At 48.1% G+C, this 22,961-nt stretch overlaps 1 protein-coding gene across 3 annotated transcripts in view; it reads right to left on the minus strand.

Annotated features, from left to right (window-relative positions):
* Nucleotides 1-961: 961 nt before the first annotated feature.
* GALNT17 (polypeptide N-acetylgalactosaminyltransferase 17) overlaps nt 962-22,961 on the minus strand; it is a 439,855-nt gene continuing 417,855 nt past the window's right edge. For all 3 annotated transcript variants that reach the window (XM_015069888.3, XM_053213855.1, XM_053213856.1), the window contains 2 exons: nt 3,280-3,447; nt 962-2,553 (listed from right to left, as the gene is read on the minus strand). In XM_015069888.3, coding sequence (XP_014925374.1) covers nt 2,425-2,553; nt 3,280-3,447 — 297 coding nt within the window. In that variant the 3' untranslated portion in view covers nt 962-2,424. The remainder of the gene's footprint in view (nt 2,554-3,279; nt 3,448-22,961) is intronic.

Raw genomic sequence — 22,961 nt, forward strand, 5'->3', positions numbered from 1 at the left:
CGGCTTGGAGTACCAAGGACCCCCACATCCAGCGAGTGTGCTAGAGCCCCAGAGGGTGTGGGTTCCTGTTCCTTCAGAGAACTGAGCAGGCCTCGAGGCTTACTTTGGTTTGAGGCCATTTGGCCCATTTCCTGTAGAATGAAGGATCTTCCCTGGTGCCCTCCCAGGCCTCCCCCAGGCCTCCCTGGGTCTCCCAGGTGCTCCCTGGTGCCTCACCGGGATCTGGGATCAAAACCTCAGCAAATGGTAAAACAGGATGATTCCTTCTTCATATTTGTGCTTTCAGACCCACACAGAGGGAGTATGAGGCAGTCAGGGTAGGACTCCTCCCCCAAGGCATCACACTGTGATATTATCCCTTGAGCCCCGTGGGAACCTGCAGACCTTCAGCTCTTTTCACTTCACGGTCACCCCGAGACTCCAGCATTTTCCATCAGCACGCTCCTGGACCCTGATTCTCCTAGAACCCGAAAGAAACATGGCAACTGCCATTGGTGCGCGTGTCTGTGTTTTGTGTGACGTCAAAGAAGACGGACCTTCTGGGCTTCTTCGAAGGGAAGAGGGACTGTCACAGCTGAGGGGACCCCTGACCGTGAGTCCCATACCCGTTTCCATGATGGAAGGCCTGGAATCTTTAAGGATTTCACTTTGCCACGAGCAGGAGGGGCTCAGCCAGGTCATCTCAACCCTCCTCCCCTTTTCCGCTTCCTGCACCAGCCTGAGCCTCCTAAGCTGGGGTCCGCAAGGGGGTTAGTACACGAGCACCAAAATGTCAGGTTCTGTCCTGCTTCGGGGGGTGAGTGCAAGTGCCGACCGGCTTTGTCACAGCCTCGTGCTGCGAGCGACGGCTTTTGCTTACAGTAAGACCAAACCCCCCACCCGAAAGAGCCCTCTGCCATGTTCCAGGAACTACCCCCCCAAACCCCGGGCTCTGGAGGAACCAAGAAGCAAACAAGGCTGCTTGGGGAAGTGCTCACATGTATTTATTTCACAAGGGAGGAATTGGGGGAGGGGGATCACCAATAAGATGCCACCAAATGAGACACTGTGAACCCCAAACCGGGCAACTACAGGATTTGGTTCTGGGCAGGGCTTGGCCCTTGGGGACAGCATGAGGGACAGAGAGGGACCCGGGAGAAGGGACAGCCTTCCATCTGGGGCACCACATGGGGCCAGGCTGGGCCGCGTCCTCCTGGCCACAGATGCGTGGCCAACCCCCCATACTTCCAGCAGCCTCGCCCTGATCCAGGTGAGCGACGAAGCGGCAAGCCCGAGGCCACACTCTGACACCCGCTCTATCACACACTCGGAGGCGCACGCCCAGACACACACATGCACGCGCACACGCACACCACGCAGGCACACACACTCGTAGGCATGCACACGCGTCCATATATTAACTCTGATTTACAAGTGCACCCTAACCAGAGGGCAATCGAAAACAATTATTACTCTGCAGAGAGGAATCGACTGCCTTCTCCCCTGTCAGCCAGCAGAGCATGGGGTGAGATGAGATGAACCTGGAGCATTTTCCAGGGTCCTGCCCTCACCCCGCCCCGACCCCCGTGCTGTGCTGGCCTCAGTCCTAAAGCTCCAGGTGGAGGCTCCCATGGCGGCCTCCCTGGTCATGAGTCAGGGCCCCCTGGTCTCCCGAGGGCAGAGCCGCACTGGCCCGGCTCCAGCCCAGAGGGCCCCTCACAGCCATGACCTCCCTACGTGCTCAGCCTCTTTCTGTGTCTGGCTCCCTGCGGGCACGGGCAGAGCAGCTGGCCCCCGAACGCGAGAGCCTAGCGCCCTGGTGCCCGTGGAAGCATTAATTCCTTCCAGGCCATCTAAGGGAGGGTCCAGAAAAGTCCAGGGCCGTAGCCACCAAAGCCGTCTGCCGCTAAGGGTTGGGGTGGAGGCTGCCTCGGGCTGCAAATGGGCATCGGGGCAGAAGCAACCTCCAGGGAAACGGAGTCCCAGGGCCTGACTGCCTCCTCTGAGGAGGGGCAGATAGGATGTGACTGAGCGCCACCCCCCACCTTGCCGAGGGTCGGGGTGGCACTCAGGAGCTGCTGCAGCTGCAAGAGATGAGGACGAGGAGGGGCCCCTGCCGGTCCCAGTCCTGATTGTGGCTGCGAAGACGACGAGGAGGACGTGGGGGGTTCACTCCATGGTACGAGGTCCACATCCAGGCTGCAGAAGACACGGCTCCCGGGTTCCCAGAGAAGGGTCGGGGGGCTTTTCCAGGGGGCACGAGCCTCACGGCAGCTGGGCGCCCACTGGGGACACCAAGTCTCCATCCGGGGCCCCTGGAGAAGCCCCGGAAGGGCTGCTGAGCCCCGGCTGGCTCCTCGCTGTCTCTTCACCAGTGCGGCTGGCCCAGAAGACGGGCAGACCTTGTCCCGGGGGCCAGGCTCCGGGGGCCCCTGCTCCTCCCCGCTACTTGATCGAGTTCTTAATCGTCCACCTCTGGCCCGTGCAGCTGCGGAGGATGAGGTCGATGCCAGCCAGGCCCCGGTTCTCCACCTCGAGGCAGCGCCCCGTGCCCTTATTCATGATGGCTCCGTTCTGGGTAAAAGGCGGAGAGACAGATGGAGACATAGACAGGGAGACATAGAGAGACACAGAGACAGAGACACAGAGAACGGAAACAGATCGGCGGAGACAGAGATATAGAGAATAAGACCGATAGAGAGAGAAAGAGAGGGATCAGACCATGAGAGAAAAAGAGGCCGAAAGGCAGAGAGAGAGAGAGAGGGAGAGAGACAGGGACAGAAAGACAGGGAGAGAGACAGAGAAAGAGTCCTGGCGCGTGGCCTCTCCTGGGGAACAGTCCCACCAAAATTGTTTGCCCAGGGGGAGGGACCATCCAGAAACCCCGAAGTCAGAATGGCCATCCGCTTCACCAAGTCTGAATGGCTGAGCCAGGGGACCGGCCCCAATGGGCGACGGTGTGGGAATGTGGAATTTGCAGGGATATTCAAGGTCTGGCTTTCTCAATCGCAGTGGCTGTAGACAGCAGATTTCAGGGACATCACCCACACTCCCCTCCCGAGATCTGCCGGAGCCCAGCCGGCCTGGTGCTGCCGAAGGGACCCGGAAGCTGTCCCAGGTGGAAGGCCCCCGCCACCGCCGGTTCCCCCCGGACGTGCCCTGGGTTCACGAGGCTGGCCCGGGGCTGGAGACCTTTGGTGTGCTTTCCTGGGCACCGTTCCTTGGGGAGGTCGGACTTCCCTGTGGTCTGCAGCAGCCTTACCTGCTCTGGGGTGCTGGCCCTTCCCAGGGGGTACCCACCTGGATGAAATTCCAGCGCTTGTACAGGCTGCTCTTGACTTTGTCACAGTCGAGGAGCTGGGGCAGCCGACTCTTGGAGTTGTCCACCAGGCAGCGGGTGTCAGGGAGGAGCGTGGTGGTCCCCAGGGCTCCCAAGTGCAGGAAGCCCTCCTTGGTGTAGCGGGCAAGCTGGGGAGAGAGCAGACGAGAGGTGGGGAGAGGGGGCTCGGGCTCGCACGTCTCATCCAGGCCTCTGCCAGTGCCGCGGTCCTGGCCACCAAACACTCAATTCACAGGTGAGCCCTGCTCAGGAAGCCCCCTCCCTGGCTGGATCCTGCTCCCCCAGGGCCGGTCTGATTTTCTTCTAAGCATGCCCTCGGTCAGCGTCTCTGGATTCTAGCCTTCTGCTCAGCAACGCGGGGGGAGCAGGGATCAGTAAAAGCACAGGACATCTGATTTCAAAGCTTGGCTCTGCTTCCAGCTGGCGGGGCCCCCTCGAAGCAGTCACTTAACCTCTCTGAGCCGGTGTTTCCTCCCCATTTGTAAATTGGGATTCGTTCATTCATTCCACCCTGCTGTAAAGTGCCCAAAGAGGCAGCTCACCAAAAAAGAAACACATTAAAAAGCATTCAACCTGATAGGTGTTAAAATAGATAAACTAAAACAGCAACGCGATACCGCATTAAAAAAACAACAACAACAACAACAGCAACAACCCTATTCCCGTTTTGTCATGGGCTGGAGCGGGGGTAAGTTGCTACAGCCGGTCAAAAAGGGAATTTCAACATATAGGCTCCATGCTGTTAAAATGTTTTCTTCTCTTGACCCAATAAATTCCCCTTCAGACATCCATCCCAAGGTAACGATCGCAACCGCAAACATGAGTGCATGTCTAGGGTCTTTACTGCACCATTATTTACAGTGATGAGAAAGCAGAAGCGTCCTAAATGTGTGACACAGTCCTGGCACTTGTTGACGGCTCCACGCACAGCAACAAATCCTGGGGGATTGTGGTAGATTGCCAAAACAGCCACATCCTTCACTCCTTCCTTCTATACACCCTGGGCACTGTGACTTTTAGAGCCACGTGCATCAGGAAGTGGACTCTATTTCCCCATCCCTTGAAAACCGACGACTTGCTCTGGCCCACAGAACATAGCGGAAGGGAGGATGTGCCACGTGCTGGACTAGCCCTTTAGCCTTGCATGTTTCCACCCTCTTGCTCTTGGAAACCTGCTGCCACCCTGGCAGGAAGCTCTGGATGGCCTGCCAGAGGAGGAGGGACAGGTGGCCCAACCAACAGCCAGCCAACCACCGGACAAGTGGATGAGGTTGTCCTAGATTCGGCAGCCCTCGGCCGGCCTCCTGGCTGCCAGGAGATGTGTGAATGAGCCCAGCTGAAGTCAGCCGAGCCTGGTCCAGATCACAGAACCGTCTGGCTGACCTATAGACTCATGGGCAATGATAACCACTAAGGTTTGGAGTAGTTGTTACGCAGCAAGAGCTGACTGATACACAGATGCTGTTGCCTATTAACCCTTCCCACGGCAGGGTCCATGCTACTTCAGTGGCTTCCCTCTCCCGCTCGTCCACGTTGTTTATAATCCTGGATACCAACTTTTGAGCGAATGCATCCATCTGTCTTTTGCACTCTTTTGGGGGCCAGAGACTGCGTCTAATTAATTTCATTCCTTGCTGGGGGAAAATGACAGACCAAGTGCTCAAAATGTGTTTGTGGATGTTATCAACGTGGTGAACGACATCATTTAAAAGATGCAGCCATGTCTATTCGTTTAAACTCCAACAGGCAAGTTTTGAAGAGTTCTCTGTGTGCCCAGCCTGGGAACAGGTTTCTGGGAATGTAAGGATGGGGCTGTGTTCCCCCTGAGATAACGCCAATGCAGGCTGGTGAGGGCAATGAGACAGGAAGATACATCTCTCATTTTTGCTCTCACGTCCTAGGAGGTGGGCAGGGGCAGGAGTGAAGATCGTTAATATACAGCTGGTGCTGAATGAATTAAAAAACAAAATGACCAGCTTGCGTGTATTAAAGGCATACCCTGCACCATTTCTAAGCATCTCGCAGAGGATAAAGAACGTAATTCTTACGACAACTCTGAGATAGGTTTCTACTGCTCTCCGCATTTTAAAGACGAAGAAACTGAGGAATGAGGACATTTGGTCACCTGGCAGGGTCCTGGCCTCTCTCCTTGGGACCCTAGAGACCCGATGGTTGGCCGCCCTGGGCCAGAGCTGGGCAGCAGAAGGGCCTCCTCCTATGTGACCCTGGGCTCCTCCCGAGAGCCTGGGCGTTTCTGGTCAGGAACGGAGCAAGGAGGCAGCTCTGCTCAGTGCCTCTTCTCCAGGGGATGGGATTTTCTGCAGGGGTCCTCATTCCTGAGGACAACCACTCAGAAACCCTTTGCTTTGATCACCAAAGGAGAGCCCACCTGGTGCCCTCTGAAACAAGTGACAGGGGCTTTATTAAGTGCCCTTGTGAGAGATGCGGGTAACGTGTGCTTTAAACCCAAATTAGTTCCAAATCAGAGTGATTGTTAGAGGCAAAAAGATAAAATCAGAAGCCCTCCTCACCCCTCCCTAAACAATGTCTCTCTGAATATACTCAAATTCACCAAATGCAAAGTGATGAATGACAGCAGGCTGCCTTTATGTTCAGGGGAAAGATATACACAGCTGCTTATTGAAATTATGAATCAATCTATTATCCAGCAGGCAAATGAACAGTGCTAAGAACATTAATTAACTGAGCATATCTGTGACCCAGATGTTTAAAGAGTGAAGCTAAATGCCACCAGGAGTCAGAGGCTCTCTTTTCTGAGGGTCTGTGAGCAAAGGACGAGATCCCAGCCAGTAGGACCTGCAAAGGCCAAGTGCCAGCCCCAAGGGAGTTGGGCAGGGAGGGTTGAGGAGGGTCCTATAGGATTTCCAATCTGGGGGAAGGTGGTTTCCCAAGCCAAAGACCCATACGAGGAGGGCACAAGCAGAGGCTCTGCGGACCTGGCCAAGGGTCGTGGGAAGGGGACTGTGGTCTTGAAAGGACGATGGTACTAAAGTTACGCCAACAGATCTCACACTGCTTCTCATGCACGTGGTGCATGTCTGGACCTCATGCCGACCACATCCTCCTTCTTGTCTCAGTCCCAGATCACGAGTCTTTGTGGTGTCTTTGGACCACTGTCTAGTCCACCTCCCAGCTCCCAAGACATGTTATTCCTTCCTTAAGGACCTCTGCTCCCTGTCCTCTACAGGTACAATAGCTTTTCCACCTCCAAGGCTTTGCTCCAGCTGTTTCCCTGACTAGAAAAGCTATTTACTCCTCTTCTAGAATATTCTGTCCTCAACTTTCCTAGACTTCAGGGCAATTCTCTCCATTCCACAGGGTCTTCTGTAACTCTCCCACCCCCACGGCATCTCCTCTCAAGTCTTTGGTGCAACATGATCTGGTGTCTCCCTCCAAGGTGGTGTGGGAGTATCTCATTTTCTTCTTGAACATTCTGGGTACCCATGGACCAAGTGATGGCTATTTGGGCTTTTTTCTACTTTTTGGCTATCATGAATGATACCACTATGAACATTCCCATATAAGTTTTTGTGAGGCATAGGTTTTCAATTCTCTTAACTATATAACTAGAAGTAGAAATGCTAATTGTTGGGTCATATGGTAAATTGGTGCTTAACTTTTCGAGGAGTTGCCAAACTATCTCAAAGCAGCTGTACCAGCTTACATGCCCAGGGTTCCAATTCATCTACATCCTGGCCAACTCTTGTTATTGTCTGGTTTTCTTTCCTTAAAAAAAAATTCTAGTCATCGACTGGGTGTGAAGTGGTATCTCATTGTGGTTTTGATTTACATCTCCCTAGTAACTAATGCCATCGAGCATTTTTTCATGTGCTTACTGGCCACTTTGTAGATCTTCTTTGGAGAAATGTCAACTCAGATATTTTGCCCATTTTTTTTTTCATGGACAAATTGTCCTTTTATTGTTGAGTTGTAAGAGTTCTTTATATATTCTGGATGCCAGATCTTTTTCAGGTATATGTATGAGTTCATGTATTTTCTCCCATTCTGTGGGTTGGTTTTCCACTTTCTTGAGAGTGTCCTTTGAAGCACAAAAGTTTTTAATTTTGAGGAAGTTCAATTTATCAGTTTTTTTCCTTTGGTTGCTTGTGCTTTTGATATCATGTCCAAGAAACAGTGCCAAACCCAAGGTCATGAAGAGTTACCTCTATGTCTTCTAAGAATTTTAGAGTTTAAGCTCTTACCTTTCGATCTTTGATCCATTTTGAGTTAATTTCAAATATGAGGTAAGGCATGGGTCCAGATTTGTTCTTTTTCAGGTGAATATTTATTGTCCCAAGATCATTTGTTGAAAAGACTATTCTTCTCTGTTGAATTGTCTTGTCATCCTTGTTAAAAAAATTGATTATAAATGTGAAGGGTTATTCCTGGACTCTCAATTCTGTTCCATTGATCTATGTGCCTATCCTTATGATAGCACCAGAATGGCTTGATTAGTATGGCTTTGTAGTAAGTTTAAGAATTGGAAGCGTGGGGGGGAATCTACCCCCAAAACCAAGAGCACACTGTACACACGGTATGTTAGCCAATTTGACAATAAATTATATTTAAAAAAAAGAATCGGAAGTGTGAGTCTTCTAACTTTGTTCTTTTTCAATATTGTTCTGGCCACTCTGGGTCCAGATGCATTTTCACATGCATCTTAGGATTATCTTTTCCATTTGTGCAAAAAAGGGAGTTGGAATTTTGATAGGTAATGCACTGAATCGGTAGATTAACTCAGGGAGTACTGCCGTAACAGCAGTTAAGTCTTTCCATCGAAGAACACAGTGTATATTTTTTTTATTTAGGTCTTCCATTTTTTTCCCACAATGTTTTGTAGTTTTCAGTGTACAAGACGTATACTTTTTTGGTTAATTTATTCCTAAGTATTTTATCTTTTTTGATGCTACTGTCACTGATATTGTTTTCTTAATTTCCTTTTTGGAATGTCCATTGCTAGTGCAAGCAGGGTCTTTAATATATCTCTGTGAACCACCGGCAGCCACCCTGGTACCTCCTGGTCGCTCAGGACTGCTGGCCGTGCAGGTGCCCTTGGCTCCTGCTTCCACAGGGTCAGGGCCAGATGCCGACTGCCTGCACCCGCTGCGGACCCATATTCCAATGGTGCCCCAAGTCATCTTATCTATTTGCCTCACGTGACTCTGCCAGCCCGCATCCTTCCCGTCCCCAGCAAGGTCTAGATTCTTAAAATGTGCCCTTCATCCTGACCTGTAGCGTGGTGTCTTGGGCCCTCACTGGTCAAGGGGATTTTTGCCTCCTACTTTATGGAGAAGTTACCTTCTCTACCCTTCAATACTTCCCCTCCTTCACATTTGCTCATTTCCTGCAGCTCCGTCTCCTCCTGGCTCCACAGGTGCCTTAAATCATTATTTCTCCCTTCTCCTTCATTTCTTCCAAGCTGCAAGCATAACCAGATCTTTATGCCCAGAAAATCTCCAGTCACAGCTTTCATTCTCCTTATTTTGTCCTTGGTTTTCGCTCTTTCCTTAGTGCCTTGCAATTTGGCTGCTACCACAACTCTGCATTGACGTTGCTCTCTTGAAGGTCAACAGGATTCATTAATTACCAACTTCAATTGTTTTTTCTTAGTCTTCCCGTGAGGCACCAACTGTGGGCCAGACACTACGCAGGGTGCAGGTGAAACCACCTCTCCTGGAGAGCCTGCCATTCTAGGGCCTATCAGTGGCATCTATACGCTAACTTGGCTAATTGCGCCAAGTTTCTATCTCCGAACCAAACTTTCTCCTCAATTCCAGATTTGTCTATCTAACTCGCCACTGGACATACCTTTGGGGCTCTAATAAACATTTCAGATTTATAGGATCAAAACAGTATTGGTTCTATCTTGGTCATGAGAACTCCATCCTTCCAGTTGCTGGGTCCAAACACTTTGGCTTCGTCCTCGCCTCTTCCCCTGACCCACCATATTCAACCATTAGCAAACTACACTCAGATTTCACCTCCACTGCTACCTCGCTGTACCCAGCCACATTTGTCTCTTGACTAGATTAGTACAATGGCCTCCTAATTTGTCTCCCAGCTCTCACCCTTGCCTCCCTTGGTCTTTTTTTTCAATATGGCATTGGATTGCCATATTGGCAATCAATGATTGCTTTTAAAATATTACATTATTTAAAATGATGTTATTTCAAGTTGGAGTCAGGTCAACATCCTCCAAAGGCTTCCCATTTCCTTCAAAATAAAAGTCAAATCCTTACAAAGGGCTACAAAGACCCAATGCTACCTAATAATAGCTGCTTGTGCTCAACTTCTACCACTGTACCCTTTGCTGACTCCACTCCAGCCACACTGGCTTCCTTGTTGGTCCATGAATAGGCCATACTTGTTCCTGTTCAGAGTCTTTGCATTGGCCGTTCTTCTCTCTTGAATGTTCCTTCCCCGGTATTTGAATGGCTCACTCTCTCACCTCTTCCAAGTTCCTGCTTAAATGTCATCTTCTTGACCATCTTACTTAAAATTTCACCCTCACCATGTATTCTATATCCCTTTTCTTGCTTTATATCCTTCACAAGCACATATTATCTCCTTATAGATGATATCTTCTCCTTATTTATAGGGTTTGTTGTCTGGCTCCATCCAGTAGAATGTGAGAGGCATGAGACAGAAGTTTTGTCTTTTTTGTTCATGGCTCTATCCCCACCTCTTAGTGGGCTCTTATAGCCAGAGCAGAAGAGGCCCTGATTCAGAAAAGGGAGGTCAGAAAAGGCATCCGAGAAGAAGGGGCATTTGAGTGAAGCTTTGTTGGAGTCAGCCGAACAACTGAGTAGGAGAGGGCAGGTCAGATCAGACAAGGTGAGCACATATCCAAAGGCCTAGAGACCAGAAGAAATGCAGTGTTTTGGATGATCTAGGCATCGCTCACCATGAGGGAGCGTGATGGCTGTGATGGGGCAGAAGCGGGGAGGTGGGAGAGAGTGCAGATGAGACTGCATTATGTGGACACATGGCGCTTAGGGATTGGGGCTTTTTCTTGAGGAGCCACCTGACTTGTGGGAAAACCACACTGGCTGCCAAATGGGCAATGACCTGCCACGGGACATGATGGAAGGCGAAGGGGCTGATGAAGGTCTCAACTCAAGTGGTTGCACTGAAAGAGGGGAGACGATAACAGATGTGAGAGGAGCACCCAAGCCGAGAAGGATTCTACCATCCTGGTGAGTTTCATTGTCATGAAACAGAACACTTCATTTTTAAGAATCCGTTTTGTGTGGAAGGTGCTTTGTTTAGTTACCCCAGCATCCTGCCCTTTAGAATTGCCTGTTTCCATGCTTTTACTTTCAACCTCTCTCTCCTATGTTTAGATGTGTCTCTTAGAAACACAATACTCCTGGATTAAAAAAAAAAAAAAAAACTAGGGTGACAATCTATGTTTTTTAGCCAAAATGTTTAGTCAATTTGTTTTTATTGCACTTAATGATATATATGGCCTTATTTCTACCATCCTTCTTTCTGCTTTCTGTGCATCCAGCCTTCTCTGTTTCCCTTTTCTCCTTTATTTGCTTTAGTTGGGATTGGTTCAGTTTGATTTGTTGGAATATTATCATATTTCATTGTTCTCCTCTATGGATTTGGAAATTCTATTCATTTCTATTATTTTACGGTTCACTCTTGAAATGTAATGTTAACTACTGAGCAAATTATTCAATATTCTAAATTTTATTTTTTTAATGTTTATTCATTTTTGAAAGACAGAGAGAGACAGAGCACAAGCAGGGGTGGGGCAGAGAGAGAGGGGGGACACAGAATCTGAGGCAGGCTCCAGGCTCTAAGCTGTCAGCACAGAGCTGGACGCAGGGCTCGAACCCATGAACCGTGAGATCATGACCTGAGCCAAAGTCCGATGCTTAACTGACTGAGCCACCCAGGTGCCCTGCAAATTATTCAATATTCAAATGTCTACTCCACTCAATAAAATTCAAGGATGTTAGGACACTAAATTTGGTCACCTCCTTTTAACTGCTCAGCCTTTGGTTATATTTCCTTGCCCCAATGTAGACATTATTCTTATTACGTAAGAGAAGTTTTTTTGTTGTTTTTTTTTTAAATTTTTAACGTTAATTTATTTTTGAGACAGAGAGAGACAGAGCATGAACAGGGGAGGGGCAGAGATAGAGGGAGACACAGAATCTGAAATGGGCTCCATGCTCTGAACTGTCAGCACAGGGCCTGATGCAGGGCTCGAACTCATGGACCGTGAGATCATGACCTGCGGCAAAGTCGGACGCTTAACCAACTGAGCCACCCAGGCGCCCCAAGAAACGTTTCTTTGGATTGACTTGTATGTTTATAAATTTCTTTGTTTATAATTCATTCTTTCCTCAGGACACTCTTCTGAGCTCAATCTCCTTCTACAAGAAGAAGTATTTCCTTTGGTGACTATCTGTCATAGGAAACCCTCTCAGATTCTTTATCTGAAAGTGTCTTGGGGTGATTTGTTAATGCAGCAAATCATTGTAATGGATACAACCACTTTTTGTGCAGCTAGCATGGGTTTAAAATGATATTTGTTGTAGTTGATTTAGCATCTGGTTATGCAGCGGTGGGCAGACCCTTCAAAGTATCTAATCTGCTCTGTCGTTGGAAGCTGTCTTCTCACCTTCTGCCCACGTGCTCCCCCACAAAGTCACGGCCAAGCCACTGTCTGTGGGATTTGCCACCTCAGTACGACGCTCACTGCGACGCTCACTGCGATGTTCTAGCGACGCAATCCCACAAAGAGCAGGAGAAGCATGTACTCACCCATCACGTGCTCCACCGAGGAGCCAATGGGTGAAGCTTCCTCCTCTGAGTCGGTAACTGCCCGAAACTTGTTGCCTCTCGCTTCCCCAGTTATGGCCCACAGGCAATCAGCTCCCTGTTATACACCCGTACTCCTGAGCTCTTCCCAGGCTCTAGGTTTGCAACCTTGGGTCATCTTCCCCCTACGCGCTCCCCCATCCCCAAAGCTACAAGTCTTCCCATTCCCCTCTCCTGTGTTTCCTCCTGATCTCCCACCTCCAGGCCCTTCCAGTTTCTGCTTGTCCTTCCTACTCCTGCACGTTCAAATCCTATCAGTCTCTGCTTCAACCTTCAGTTGCTCTAGTACCCTCTGATTTAAGAATAAACTTTTTTTTTTTTTTTTAACCATGATCTTCTATTATAAGTCCCCAGCTTAGCTTTTCAGCTGCAACTCTTTGTTTCTTGGCTCGGTCCAACAGGTGACTTGAGGTCTCTCAAAAACAGCCAGAAGTCTTCCCTGTGTGGAATATATCCCCACCCTACCCCTATCGGATCTCCCCTGGTTCCACAAAGCCCCTGCCCAGATGCGATCTACTTGTGTGTTCTGTGACATTCCTTGCTATAGCTTTTCGTTGTTGTTGTTGCTGCTATTGTTTTAGGACGGCAGCATCCTACTCGTTTTTATACTGCACAAGGAGTGAGAAAGTATCTTGCAGAAAGCAAACGCTCTATAAATGCCTTTTGAATTGAATGGGATTATTCTAGGTTTGGCTGCTGGGCCCAAGAGGAGAAACGAATGCCGTTATCCACAACCCTAGTGCATTAGGAAAAAAAAAACAACAAAAAACCCTCTGAGCTCAAATACAATTAATTCTCATTTAGCGGAGAAAAAGAATTTTCTATTTGAGATGATCTAAGAGGCACACACAACTATTAACCCACATTGAAGAGCCTTGAGGGAAAAGTGAAATAAGCAGGTTATAGCCAAATAAACAAAAACCAGCCAAATGATTGTGGAATGACTCTGGAGCACAGCACAATCCATCGAATTGTCCACAAAAACATGGCTTGCAATTGCTTTCACATTAAGGGTCTTTCTCGTCATTTTAAAACCAGGCCTAGTCAGTGCAGAAACACACTGGTAAATGAAAAAAATGCATTTTCCCCACCTTCTACTCCGGACACAGGGAGACGGGTTCCATCGATTTGAACCTGCTGTAGGCTGAATGTATTTGTTTGCTGCTTGGCCGAAGGAGTGGTTTCTGGTGATTACGCGTGCATATGTACATTCTTAAAAACAAACAGACTTTCTCTGTCACTGTCCAGAGTGTGCCTGATCCCAAAATGAATAGGGAAGAAAAATGTCTCCAACTGTATCTCAAGCAGACACATGGTGTTTGGCAGCTGGGGGCGGAGAACGGGGGCAGGGGGGATCTTTGGGGGAAACGGAAATGTCGCGTAGCTTGATCAGGAAGGGAGATCTGCAGGCACGTACCCTGTCAAAACTCATCCAAGTGTACACTTGAAATAGATGACGTGTATTGTGCTGATCTTCTACTTCAATAAAGTTGACTTAAAAATCTACCTGGGAGCTTAGAAGGTAGGCGATAGAACCAGATATGTTTTGTGTAGGGAGAGCTAGTTCCTAGGGGATTGGATGGTTCCAAAGGCCTCCCTCTTCAGTCTTCTTCCACCATTAGGACTCATCATGCTTGATGAAAGTGTTAGATTTCCAGAAAATGCACCGCTACCAAGAACTAACAGAGAAACACATTCATGCCACAAAACCTTGGGGGTGGTTTTCCTGCAGAGATAGGTTGAGGAGTGGATAGACGAAAGGCATCGCCAGTGGAGGCGGGGGATGGCAGGGTCTGGCCGCCATAACTTTATGGAGAGAGCTGGGAGCCTTCTGGAATGAGGGCAGCACCAGGATGAGGGTTAGAGGAGCTGAGTGGGAGAGGGGCTGGCAAGCAGGTTCACTCCAATCCCCAGAGATCTGGAGACAACTCCTAAGCATGCCTCCAAAGCTCACCCTGAGTTACAGGAAGCAAAGACTCTATTTTGCAATGAACAGATACATTTCTTTCTTGCCTCTGTGGCGTGTCATAAGAAGGTAGGATTGTTATCTGGGTGTAGTGTGGAAATGCCGGCAAACACTTGGCTCCCCTTTTAGCAAGATCTTAATTAAATCTGTCTCACCTTCTCATTTTTGCCAATTGAAACAGGGTTCCTGGCTTTGTGCTGTGTCATCAACAAGGCAGTCTATTATATGGCTAAAGACTTGGACCGTGGAGCCTGCTCTAGAAATCTAAGCACCGCCACATAATGGTTTTATGACCTGAGGCCTTAAGCCCTGTGAGACTCTATTTCCTCATTTTCAAAATGGGGATAATTTTACAATTTAAGTCATAGGGTAGTTGTGGAATTAAGTAAATTAGTGAGAAGAAGGCATGGGGCATAGGAAGCCCTGTATGTTTTGTTGTTCTTATTCCCCCCTGACCTCATGTGCCAGTTGAGAACTGGGCCTTGTTTCTAATTCACCAGACTTCTTTTCTTTCCGATGGGCTCCCACGTGGCCTCATGGGGCCAGCATTTCCTGGCCCCATTCCTTCCCGGCACTCAGCCACTCCCAGCTTCCTTCCCGTTCTCTGCCTATTCTCAGAGCTATCTGTCCAAGGGTTGCTGGCCCAAGAGCCCCAACAATACTTCCGGGAAGCCGAGTACCCCCAGGTGGCTACCTGGACCATTGGGTTCTCTCTGGCTGGGTCTGTGGGTAACTTCTAGTTGGATCCCTGATCCAGAGAAGGCTGGATCCCACAGCAGGGTCTCCTGCTACGCTCCTGCCCTTCTCTTCCCCACCCCACACTTCATTCCCCCAGTTTGATCCAGATCTTACATGCCCTTGCCTGGAGTGGACTTGGAGGGGACTCTCAGAACTCAGCTTTACATCTCTAAAGCCACCCCTTTAGAGGGGCAGCAGCATTAAATGTGGAGCCATGCTAGGGTCTGTCCTAGGATCGGCGCTCTGCTCTCCCTTGGTGCACCCCCCCCCCCCCAAAGCCCCATCTGCCTCTCCCGCTCTGTCCTCAGCACCTGGTTGGAATGTTCAGCTGCCTGGAGGACATCACTGTGGGGGTTTCCAAGACCCACCCCCCCCAAACTCACGCCGCCCCAAACAGAACTCACATCATCCTCCAAAACCCATGTCTCCAATCTCAACAATGGCACCACTATCTACCTCCTGGTGAAGCCAGGGGAGTATCACCTCCAACCTCCCTCACCCCTTCCCTTGACCTCTCCTCCAATAATTCCAGTCAACTAGACCTCTCAAAAGATGTTTTTTAAAAACTTTTTAGGTCAAAGTCATTTTAGACTTACAAAAAATTTGCAAATATAGTACGGGGAGTTCCAGTATACCTGGCATCCGGCTTACCTGAAAGTTAGTATCTTTTACATAATCATGGCATGATCACCCAAGCCAGGGAATTCACACTGGTACAATCCTATGGACTAATCCGGAGACCTCCCAGAAATTTCAGCAGTTTCCATCTATGTTTTCTCTTCCAGGATCCCCCACTGCATTCTGTTCTCACGTCTCCTTAATTTCCTCCTATCCGGGATAGCTCCTCAGTCTTCCCTTGTTTTTAATGACCTTGACACTTTTGAAGAGTACCGGGCAATTATTTTGTAGAATGTCCCTCAGTTTGGGTTTGTCCGATGTTTTCTCATGATTAAAGTCATAGTTGTGCATTTTTAATGAGACAAACCACAGAGGTGAGGCTGTGCCCTTCTCGGGGCATCAGATCAGGGGTCTGTGAGGTCTCATTACTAGTGACGTTAACCTTGATCACTTGGTTAAGGCGGTGTCTTTTGGGCTTCTCAACTGTGAAGTTACTATTTTCCCTTTATAAAGGGAGATACTCAGAAACTGAAAATATCTCCGTTTTCATCATATTTTCACCCACCAAGTTTAGCGTCCATTGTTACTTCTGGACTTCAACAGATATTACTGGCATGACTGCCTCGGGGTGATTTGCACTTCCCACATTCCTTCTACATTTGCTAAGCGGACTTCTACTGAAGGAAGAGCTATCCTCTCTCTCCATGAGTTTATGTCACTGTGGACTCATGCATTTTTAAAAAGTCATATGAGTGACAATCCAATATTTTATTGTTCCAGCTATATAGTTCCAGCTTTGGACGTAAGGAACTCCTTTCGGGGTGGCTCCTACGTTCTGTTGAGAAGACAACACCTTTTGAAGAGCACTTCCTTTTCTTCTGACACCGCCCACAAGGTTTTCCAGGCTTACGCTGTATTTTCCGCTCCATCCCTGGGGTCATCCAAAATCTGGGTGCTAGATGTGTTCACTGCTACTGGATTGTATTGCTTCTAGACGCTCTCAGAGCTAGGAAATATATGTATGTACACCAACCCATAGGCACATTTGTTTTTATGCCTACATTTTCTACAAATTTATTTCTACACCTCGCTGTATGTTTTATACATGTATATTTATATATTTTTACATACACCTATAAAATAACTTCATCCTGATCCCTCACATTGCAACTCAACATTCATTCTAGCCATACCCTCTCCTTATTTATAACCTTTTTCTCTAACAGCAAGAGACCAGGTTCCCAGTATCCATACTTTCTTTTTCCTTTTTCCTTTTTCTCCTCAAGTTAGTTAACACACCGTGTAGTCTTGGCTTCAGGAATAGACTCCAGTGACTCATCAGTTACATATAACACCCAGGGCTCATCCCAACAAGTGCCCTTCTTAATGTCCATTACCCATTTTCCCCACCCCCAACCCCCATCAACCCACATTTTGTTCTCCGTATTTAAGAGTTCTCCGTATTTATGGTTTGCCTCCCTCTCTGTTTTTGTCTTATTTTTCCTGCCCTTCCCGTATGAACATCTGTTACGTTTCTCAAATTCCACCTATGAGTGAAATCATGTCCGTTATCCATACTTTATATACTTACTTGTTCACATACAGTAGTTTCAGAATTGTGAACCCAGACTCCTGTGGAAAACAAGCTTACTGACTAGAATGCGTTATTGGCAATGGTTCTTTTTTCCTTTAAGTTTCTAGAATCCAGTCAAAACTGTCCAAACCAGTTCCAAGCCATTGAGATTGGCGTTATTCTTCCCCATCCAACAGTGCAGTTATGTTATTCATTTAGTGGGGTGAATTTTTTTTTTCATTTACTGTTTGCATCCTATTGTGGGTCTTCTTCCTTACATCTTCAAATGTTGAAATTATTATTATTTCTCAGAGATTTTCAATATCACGGTGGTTCTAAGAGTCAGGACTTGACAGAAAACTGCACTGAGAGGTGTCACTCCCCTTTTATTCCTTATTCTGCTCCCACGTTCTGTCCACCCTGTTCTCACCCACCTCCAGCAGGTAACCAATCTCATCAGTTTCTGGTTTATCCTTCCTGAATCTCTTGCACAAATGAGCAGATAAAGGTATTTACTTTTCAGAGGCCATTTGTCTTAAATAACGGTTAGCATACTAAGCATCTTCCTTTGTACTTTGCCTTTTGCATCTAACCGTATGGGGAAATCACTCAGTATGAGTTCACAGGGATGGCCCATGTTATGCCTATGAATAGGCATTAAAGTGGTTTCCAATATTTTGCAACTGCAAATAATACAGGAGGGCACATGTGTGTTTTCACATTGTTGGAAATGTATCTTCAGTGTAGATTTTTGCAAGGGGATTGCTAGGTCAAAAAGTAAGCATACTGTAGCTTTGGTAAGGATTGCCAAACTCCCTTCAAAAAAAAAATGGCACCAATTTGTATTTCTATCGGCAACCTATGAGGCTGGAGTTTTCTCCAGAACCTGGACCATGTTCTCAAATTTTTTAATTTTTGCAAATATGCAAAAATTTGATAAGTAAAAAAAAAAAAATACTGGTGGTTGGACTCAGCCAATCGCCAAGCTATTTTATACAATAACACCTTAATTAACTATGAATTCCTAGGCGGTAGGAGTCTCCATGTCTCATCCATCTTTCCAAATAACCCGCTTTCCAGGTAACATTGCCTTGAAGAACTGAACCAAGCTAGAAGTCTAGCTGAATGATGGAAGGCTCATGTGTCCCAAAACCTGAGAACTGGAAGGAACCTTGGATATCACTGGTCCAATCTACTGTTTGCAAGGTATACGAGGATTTGAGGTGCTCAAAGTGCCTGGGGATGTTCAAGTTTTCACTGCTATTTGTTCCTGGTTTTTATAGCCTCAAAAAGTAGAATACTGTGTACCTAACTGACTCTTAGAAAACTGAAGCTTTCCCAAGGTCTCACGTTCAGCACCATGGACATCATCTTTCTATGACATGTGCCGTGGACCTCGTCTAAGAACGTTTCATCGATTAGCTTGTTTAACTGACACAGCATCTCTATGAGGTGGATACTATTATGATATTTACATTACAGAGGAGGAAACTGAAGTACGAGGAGCTTCAGTGTCTTGCCCAAGATCACAGCTTAGAAGCCAACCACACACAGAAAGGTACCTCTCAGCATCACCATGAAAAAATTAACTTTGATGTGAGATGTGGGTGAAGTATCATTTCCTGATTTCCAGTCTCGCTAAGGTGCAGAGATCAGAGATCTCCACTTAGCCATGCATGGCTCTTGTTAGCTCCTACCCACCTTGGCTCAAATACAGATGACTGCAATTAGGAGCCTCATTCCCAACAGAGAATGCCATGACAAAAAGTATCTGGAGTGCAAGCGTGGGCCTTTGGGTGACCATACGTCCCCCAGGTTGAAATCTCCTATCCTGTGCATGGCCAAACCAACCATTTAAGTAGGGGATAGTGAGCCCGAGCTGACGAGAACCCACATCCTTGTGCACGAAGCCTTCCTGCAAGGCTTCTTGGGAAGGTGTTCAGTTCTTGGCTGGTTGACATTTCCATTTCCATGGAGGGCCACAGATTCAAGCCCTGCAGACATTTAATTTTGGGAAGAGTATCAGGAAGGCAAGATAGGAATCTCTTGAAAAGTAGGCTCCGTCACCTGACACTTGGCCCCTGTAGCTGCAGGAGGAAGCCAGGAGGCCATGCAGGGCAGCACTCTCAGGAAGGGGGTTGGTGATGACACCACCACGGCACAGAGAAATCTGCAAAAGGCCCTTTTCTGGAACCAATGTCAGTGTATATGGCACCCTTGGTGGTCCCCATGTGGGTGGGATTCCAGAAAGTTGTCCCAAACCTGGCACCCCTACCTTCTAAGCCAGGCAGGTGGTAGGACGGTAGATAAGAACAGTCTAGAACATTGTGCTACTGACATTTGGTCTTCCTCTGGCCTTCTCTGATGGGAACTCAGACTTCGGAGGCCCTGACATCTTAGACCAACGGCCTGAGCTGCACTAGCAATAAACTCTTCAGGATCTGCCCTTAACTCTGACTGGCCAGGTTCTCAGACCGTCTCCATTCTGAACAAGCAACGTCTTTGAAAATAACCATTCGACAGACCTTGCTGTTCCAAAGAAGCGCTGAAACTCTCAGCACTAAATGGCCAGGGGGTGAGGCTATTGTAATGTTTTCCTCTTTCGCCACTGCTCCTGGTAGTGCTAAGGCACTGAAGACTTCTTCACCAGTAGGTTCCACCTCCCTCTTCTTGTCCTTCAGAAGAAGGGATGTTATTAATTCAACGATTTGTGAACAGCCTAGGAAGGCAACATACTTCTTTGAAAATGCAAGGGCTGGAAGCCCACCTCGGAAATGATCATAGTTGTTTTAGGATGGCGAGATTATGGATGATTAAATTTTTTTTTTTCCAAACTCATTGCAATGCTGTTGCATCTTTAGTAGAAAAGGAAAAGATTAGCAGTGACTTTCTTTGAATTAAACAGCTCTGGGCAAGGAAGGGAGAAAGGTTCAGTTGAAAATGTGGTCACCATCTGATTATTCAGTGTGAGTTTCCTTATTCCATACCTAATATTAACACAAAATCTACCTGGATCACTTTTTGTAGCTGGAGAAAAAAATCCACTAAACTTCTAAGCAGACATAAGAGTTTTAACTAAGAATCTCTACTGGAGGGGCACCTGGGTGACTCAGTCGTCTGAGCGTCCGATTCTTGATTTTGGCTCAGGTCATGATCCCAGGGTCATGGGATCAAGTCCTGGGTCAGGCTCCATGTTGAGCATGGGGCCTCCTTGAGATTTTCTATGTGTCTCACCCTTTGCCCCTCTCCCTCCCTCAGTCTCTCTCTCTGAAATTGAGAAAGAAAGGAAAAAAGAAAAAAAAAAGGATCTCTACTGGAAAAGAATTCTGATTTTCTGGAAAGAATAGTTCATCAACCCATTCTGGCAAGAGAGCAGTAATACAGTAATTCCTCCTTAACCCTGGAGTCCTCCTTAAGCAAGATAAAATTCACGTGCATTTACTTCCGAATGCCATTTAGGAAATTGGGCATTCCTGCTTCCTGTACGTGGACCTCAAGACCCACTTGTCAGGGGTAATTTAAAAAAGTGAACTGGGGATCGGAAATCAAACAGGGAAGCAAAGCTGAAGCCTCGGGAAAGTCTCAGAAGTGCAAAGCGCATGGAGGTCTACAGAGAAGGTGGGCACCAGGGACGCTCACAAAGGCTGGATGGAGGCAGGGCCTGGAAGGCAGGAGCTAACAACCTGGAAATAATAAAATCAGAAGCAGTTTGAATATCTCGAGAGAAGACGAGTCAGAACAACAACAACAACAACAACAACAAAGCGCTTAATATTCCTGCTATCTGCAACGAGGCAAAATGAATTTATAAAGTGTTGCACTGGGACGCAAGGAGAGGGTTTTTAAAAATACCGCACAGGAGATGAGAGATGGAAATGAATGGTACAGAGACTCGGTGGTGTCATATTTCGGATGTGTCAAAGAGCGCTGGCGTTTTCTTTCCCCTCCTCTCTCTTTTCCCTCCTCTTTTTGTCTCTGCAGGTTTCCTTAACATGGGTAGTTGCCCTCCCTCCTCCAACCCGATTTTCCCACAAGGTCTAAAGCTCCCCAGCTCTGGCCTCATGATGCTCTCCAGGAACTGAAAGGGATTCCCGGGCCTGCTTCTTACCAAATGCGAACGGCCCGTCCCCCAAGTCACAGGTCTGTTTTCTGGGGCAAAGCCATCCTTCCGGGGCTGGTACCTTCAGTGCGCTCTCAACAGTTCCAGCCCGAGCCCCAACGCTTACATGACTTTGCCTGGAAGCCAAGAGGCTGCTTGGATGTCATTAACTTCCGCGTTTTCCGAGTGCCTTCCGCGTGCTAATAGCTGTGGGAGCCCCGTCACTCCAGGGGGGCACCAGCGCCTTCCTGGCACAATGCATCATCGTGACAAGGTGTTTGGATGATGTATCACTTAAAAGATGAAGCCATCAAAGAATAAGTCGAAGATCAGATTAAATTTAATTACAGGATAAAAGAATTCTCATCTGTCATTCTGGTGATGAATTCACCGAGGGCAAGGAATGGGAGCTTCTCTGAAAAGGAGGGGGAGAAAGAATAAGACGTATTGATGGGGGGGGCAAGCAGAAGAGAGACCTCCGATACCTCCCTGGAGTGCAGGGAGTCACAGGGGCCCTTGGGACAGAGCCTGACACCCCTCTCTGTGATACACACCTCCAAGAATGTTCCGCCACAGCTAGGGGCTGTTTCATGGGGAGCGCCTTGAACGCCCAGGGGACCACCGACTCCAACCTTGTGCTGGCGTGCTGGCTGTGGGCCTCGGCTCAGGGAGGAAACTGTACCAGAACTGTTGCCTGGTGGGCCGTTCCAGGAGGTGAAGTTGGGCCTCAAATTTGGGGACAGAGGGAGGGATTAATCACAAAGGGGCTCAAGGGACTTTTGGAGGTGGCAGACCTCGACTGAGGTGGGGTGACCTGACGGCCTGTGTCAGGGAAACCTTGCAGTTAACGCTAACAAGAATGAATTTACCGCAAAAATGAAAAAAAAAAAAAACCAACCCCGATTATATAGAAGTAGTAGTATTATAAACTGGAAAGAAGAATTCGGTTGGGACACTGGGCCTCATGTCGGGCAAATACAGATGTATCTGACCTGTAAGTCACACAGCCTGGCCCGTAATGGACGCCCAACAGACGGTGTTGACTGAGACAGGAAAACACTTGGAGATGACAGCATGCAGATTCTCAGGCCGTAGCTTCAGGAGGTCTGGGGTTGGACTCACGGGCCAGTCGGCTTTTGTGACGCGCTGTTGGTGGCTCACGGCTCTCCGGACCACACCCGAGATGCTCAGGGGGGAGCCCCGGCCCCTCTTCCTGGCACCCAGGGCTCTCAATACCCCGTCCCTACTGGTTGCCCTACAACAACCATATCACTGTCCCCCGAACATGCCATATGCATGTTCTCCCCACCAACCTCCATGCCTCTGCCCTTACCTCTTGCCTAGCATTGTGTCCGTGCTCAACACAGGTCCTTCCACCATGCCTTCCCGTGGGCTAGCGAACCATGGGGGCTCACTCAAGGGAATGAGACAGGCTTCCCAGAACGTGCCAGATGCCACAGCCCAGGGTTCACGACCAGGAGTCACAGGACTTGAGTTTGAAAAATGTCATGGTGCTACTCAATGTTCTCATTTTTGTAAAATCGGGGGTGGGGGGGGGGGACTACCCACCCGGTAGGATTAAACATATCACTAAAAACAGAAATGGGTTTACGGCCAGCATGAACAATTTTTTAATGTTTATTTATTTATTTTGAGAGAGAGAGAGCACGAGCAGTGGAGGGGCAAAGAGAGAGAGAGGGCGAGAGAGAATCCCAAGCAGGCTCCACGCTGCCAGCGCAGGGCCCGACACAGGGCTCAAACCCACAGACTGTGAGATCATGACCTGAGC

The sequence above is a fragment of the Acinonyx jubatus genome, chromosome E3, assembly GCF_027475565.1.
Source record: "Acinonyx jubatus isolate Ajub_Pintada_27869175 chromosome E3, VMU_Ajub_asm_v1.0, whole genome shotgun sequence".
In the NCBI taxonomy this organism is placed as follows: domain Eukaryota; kingdom Metazoa; phylum Chordata; class Mammalia; order Carnivora; family Felidae; genus Acinonyx; species Acinonyx jubatus.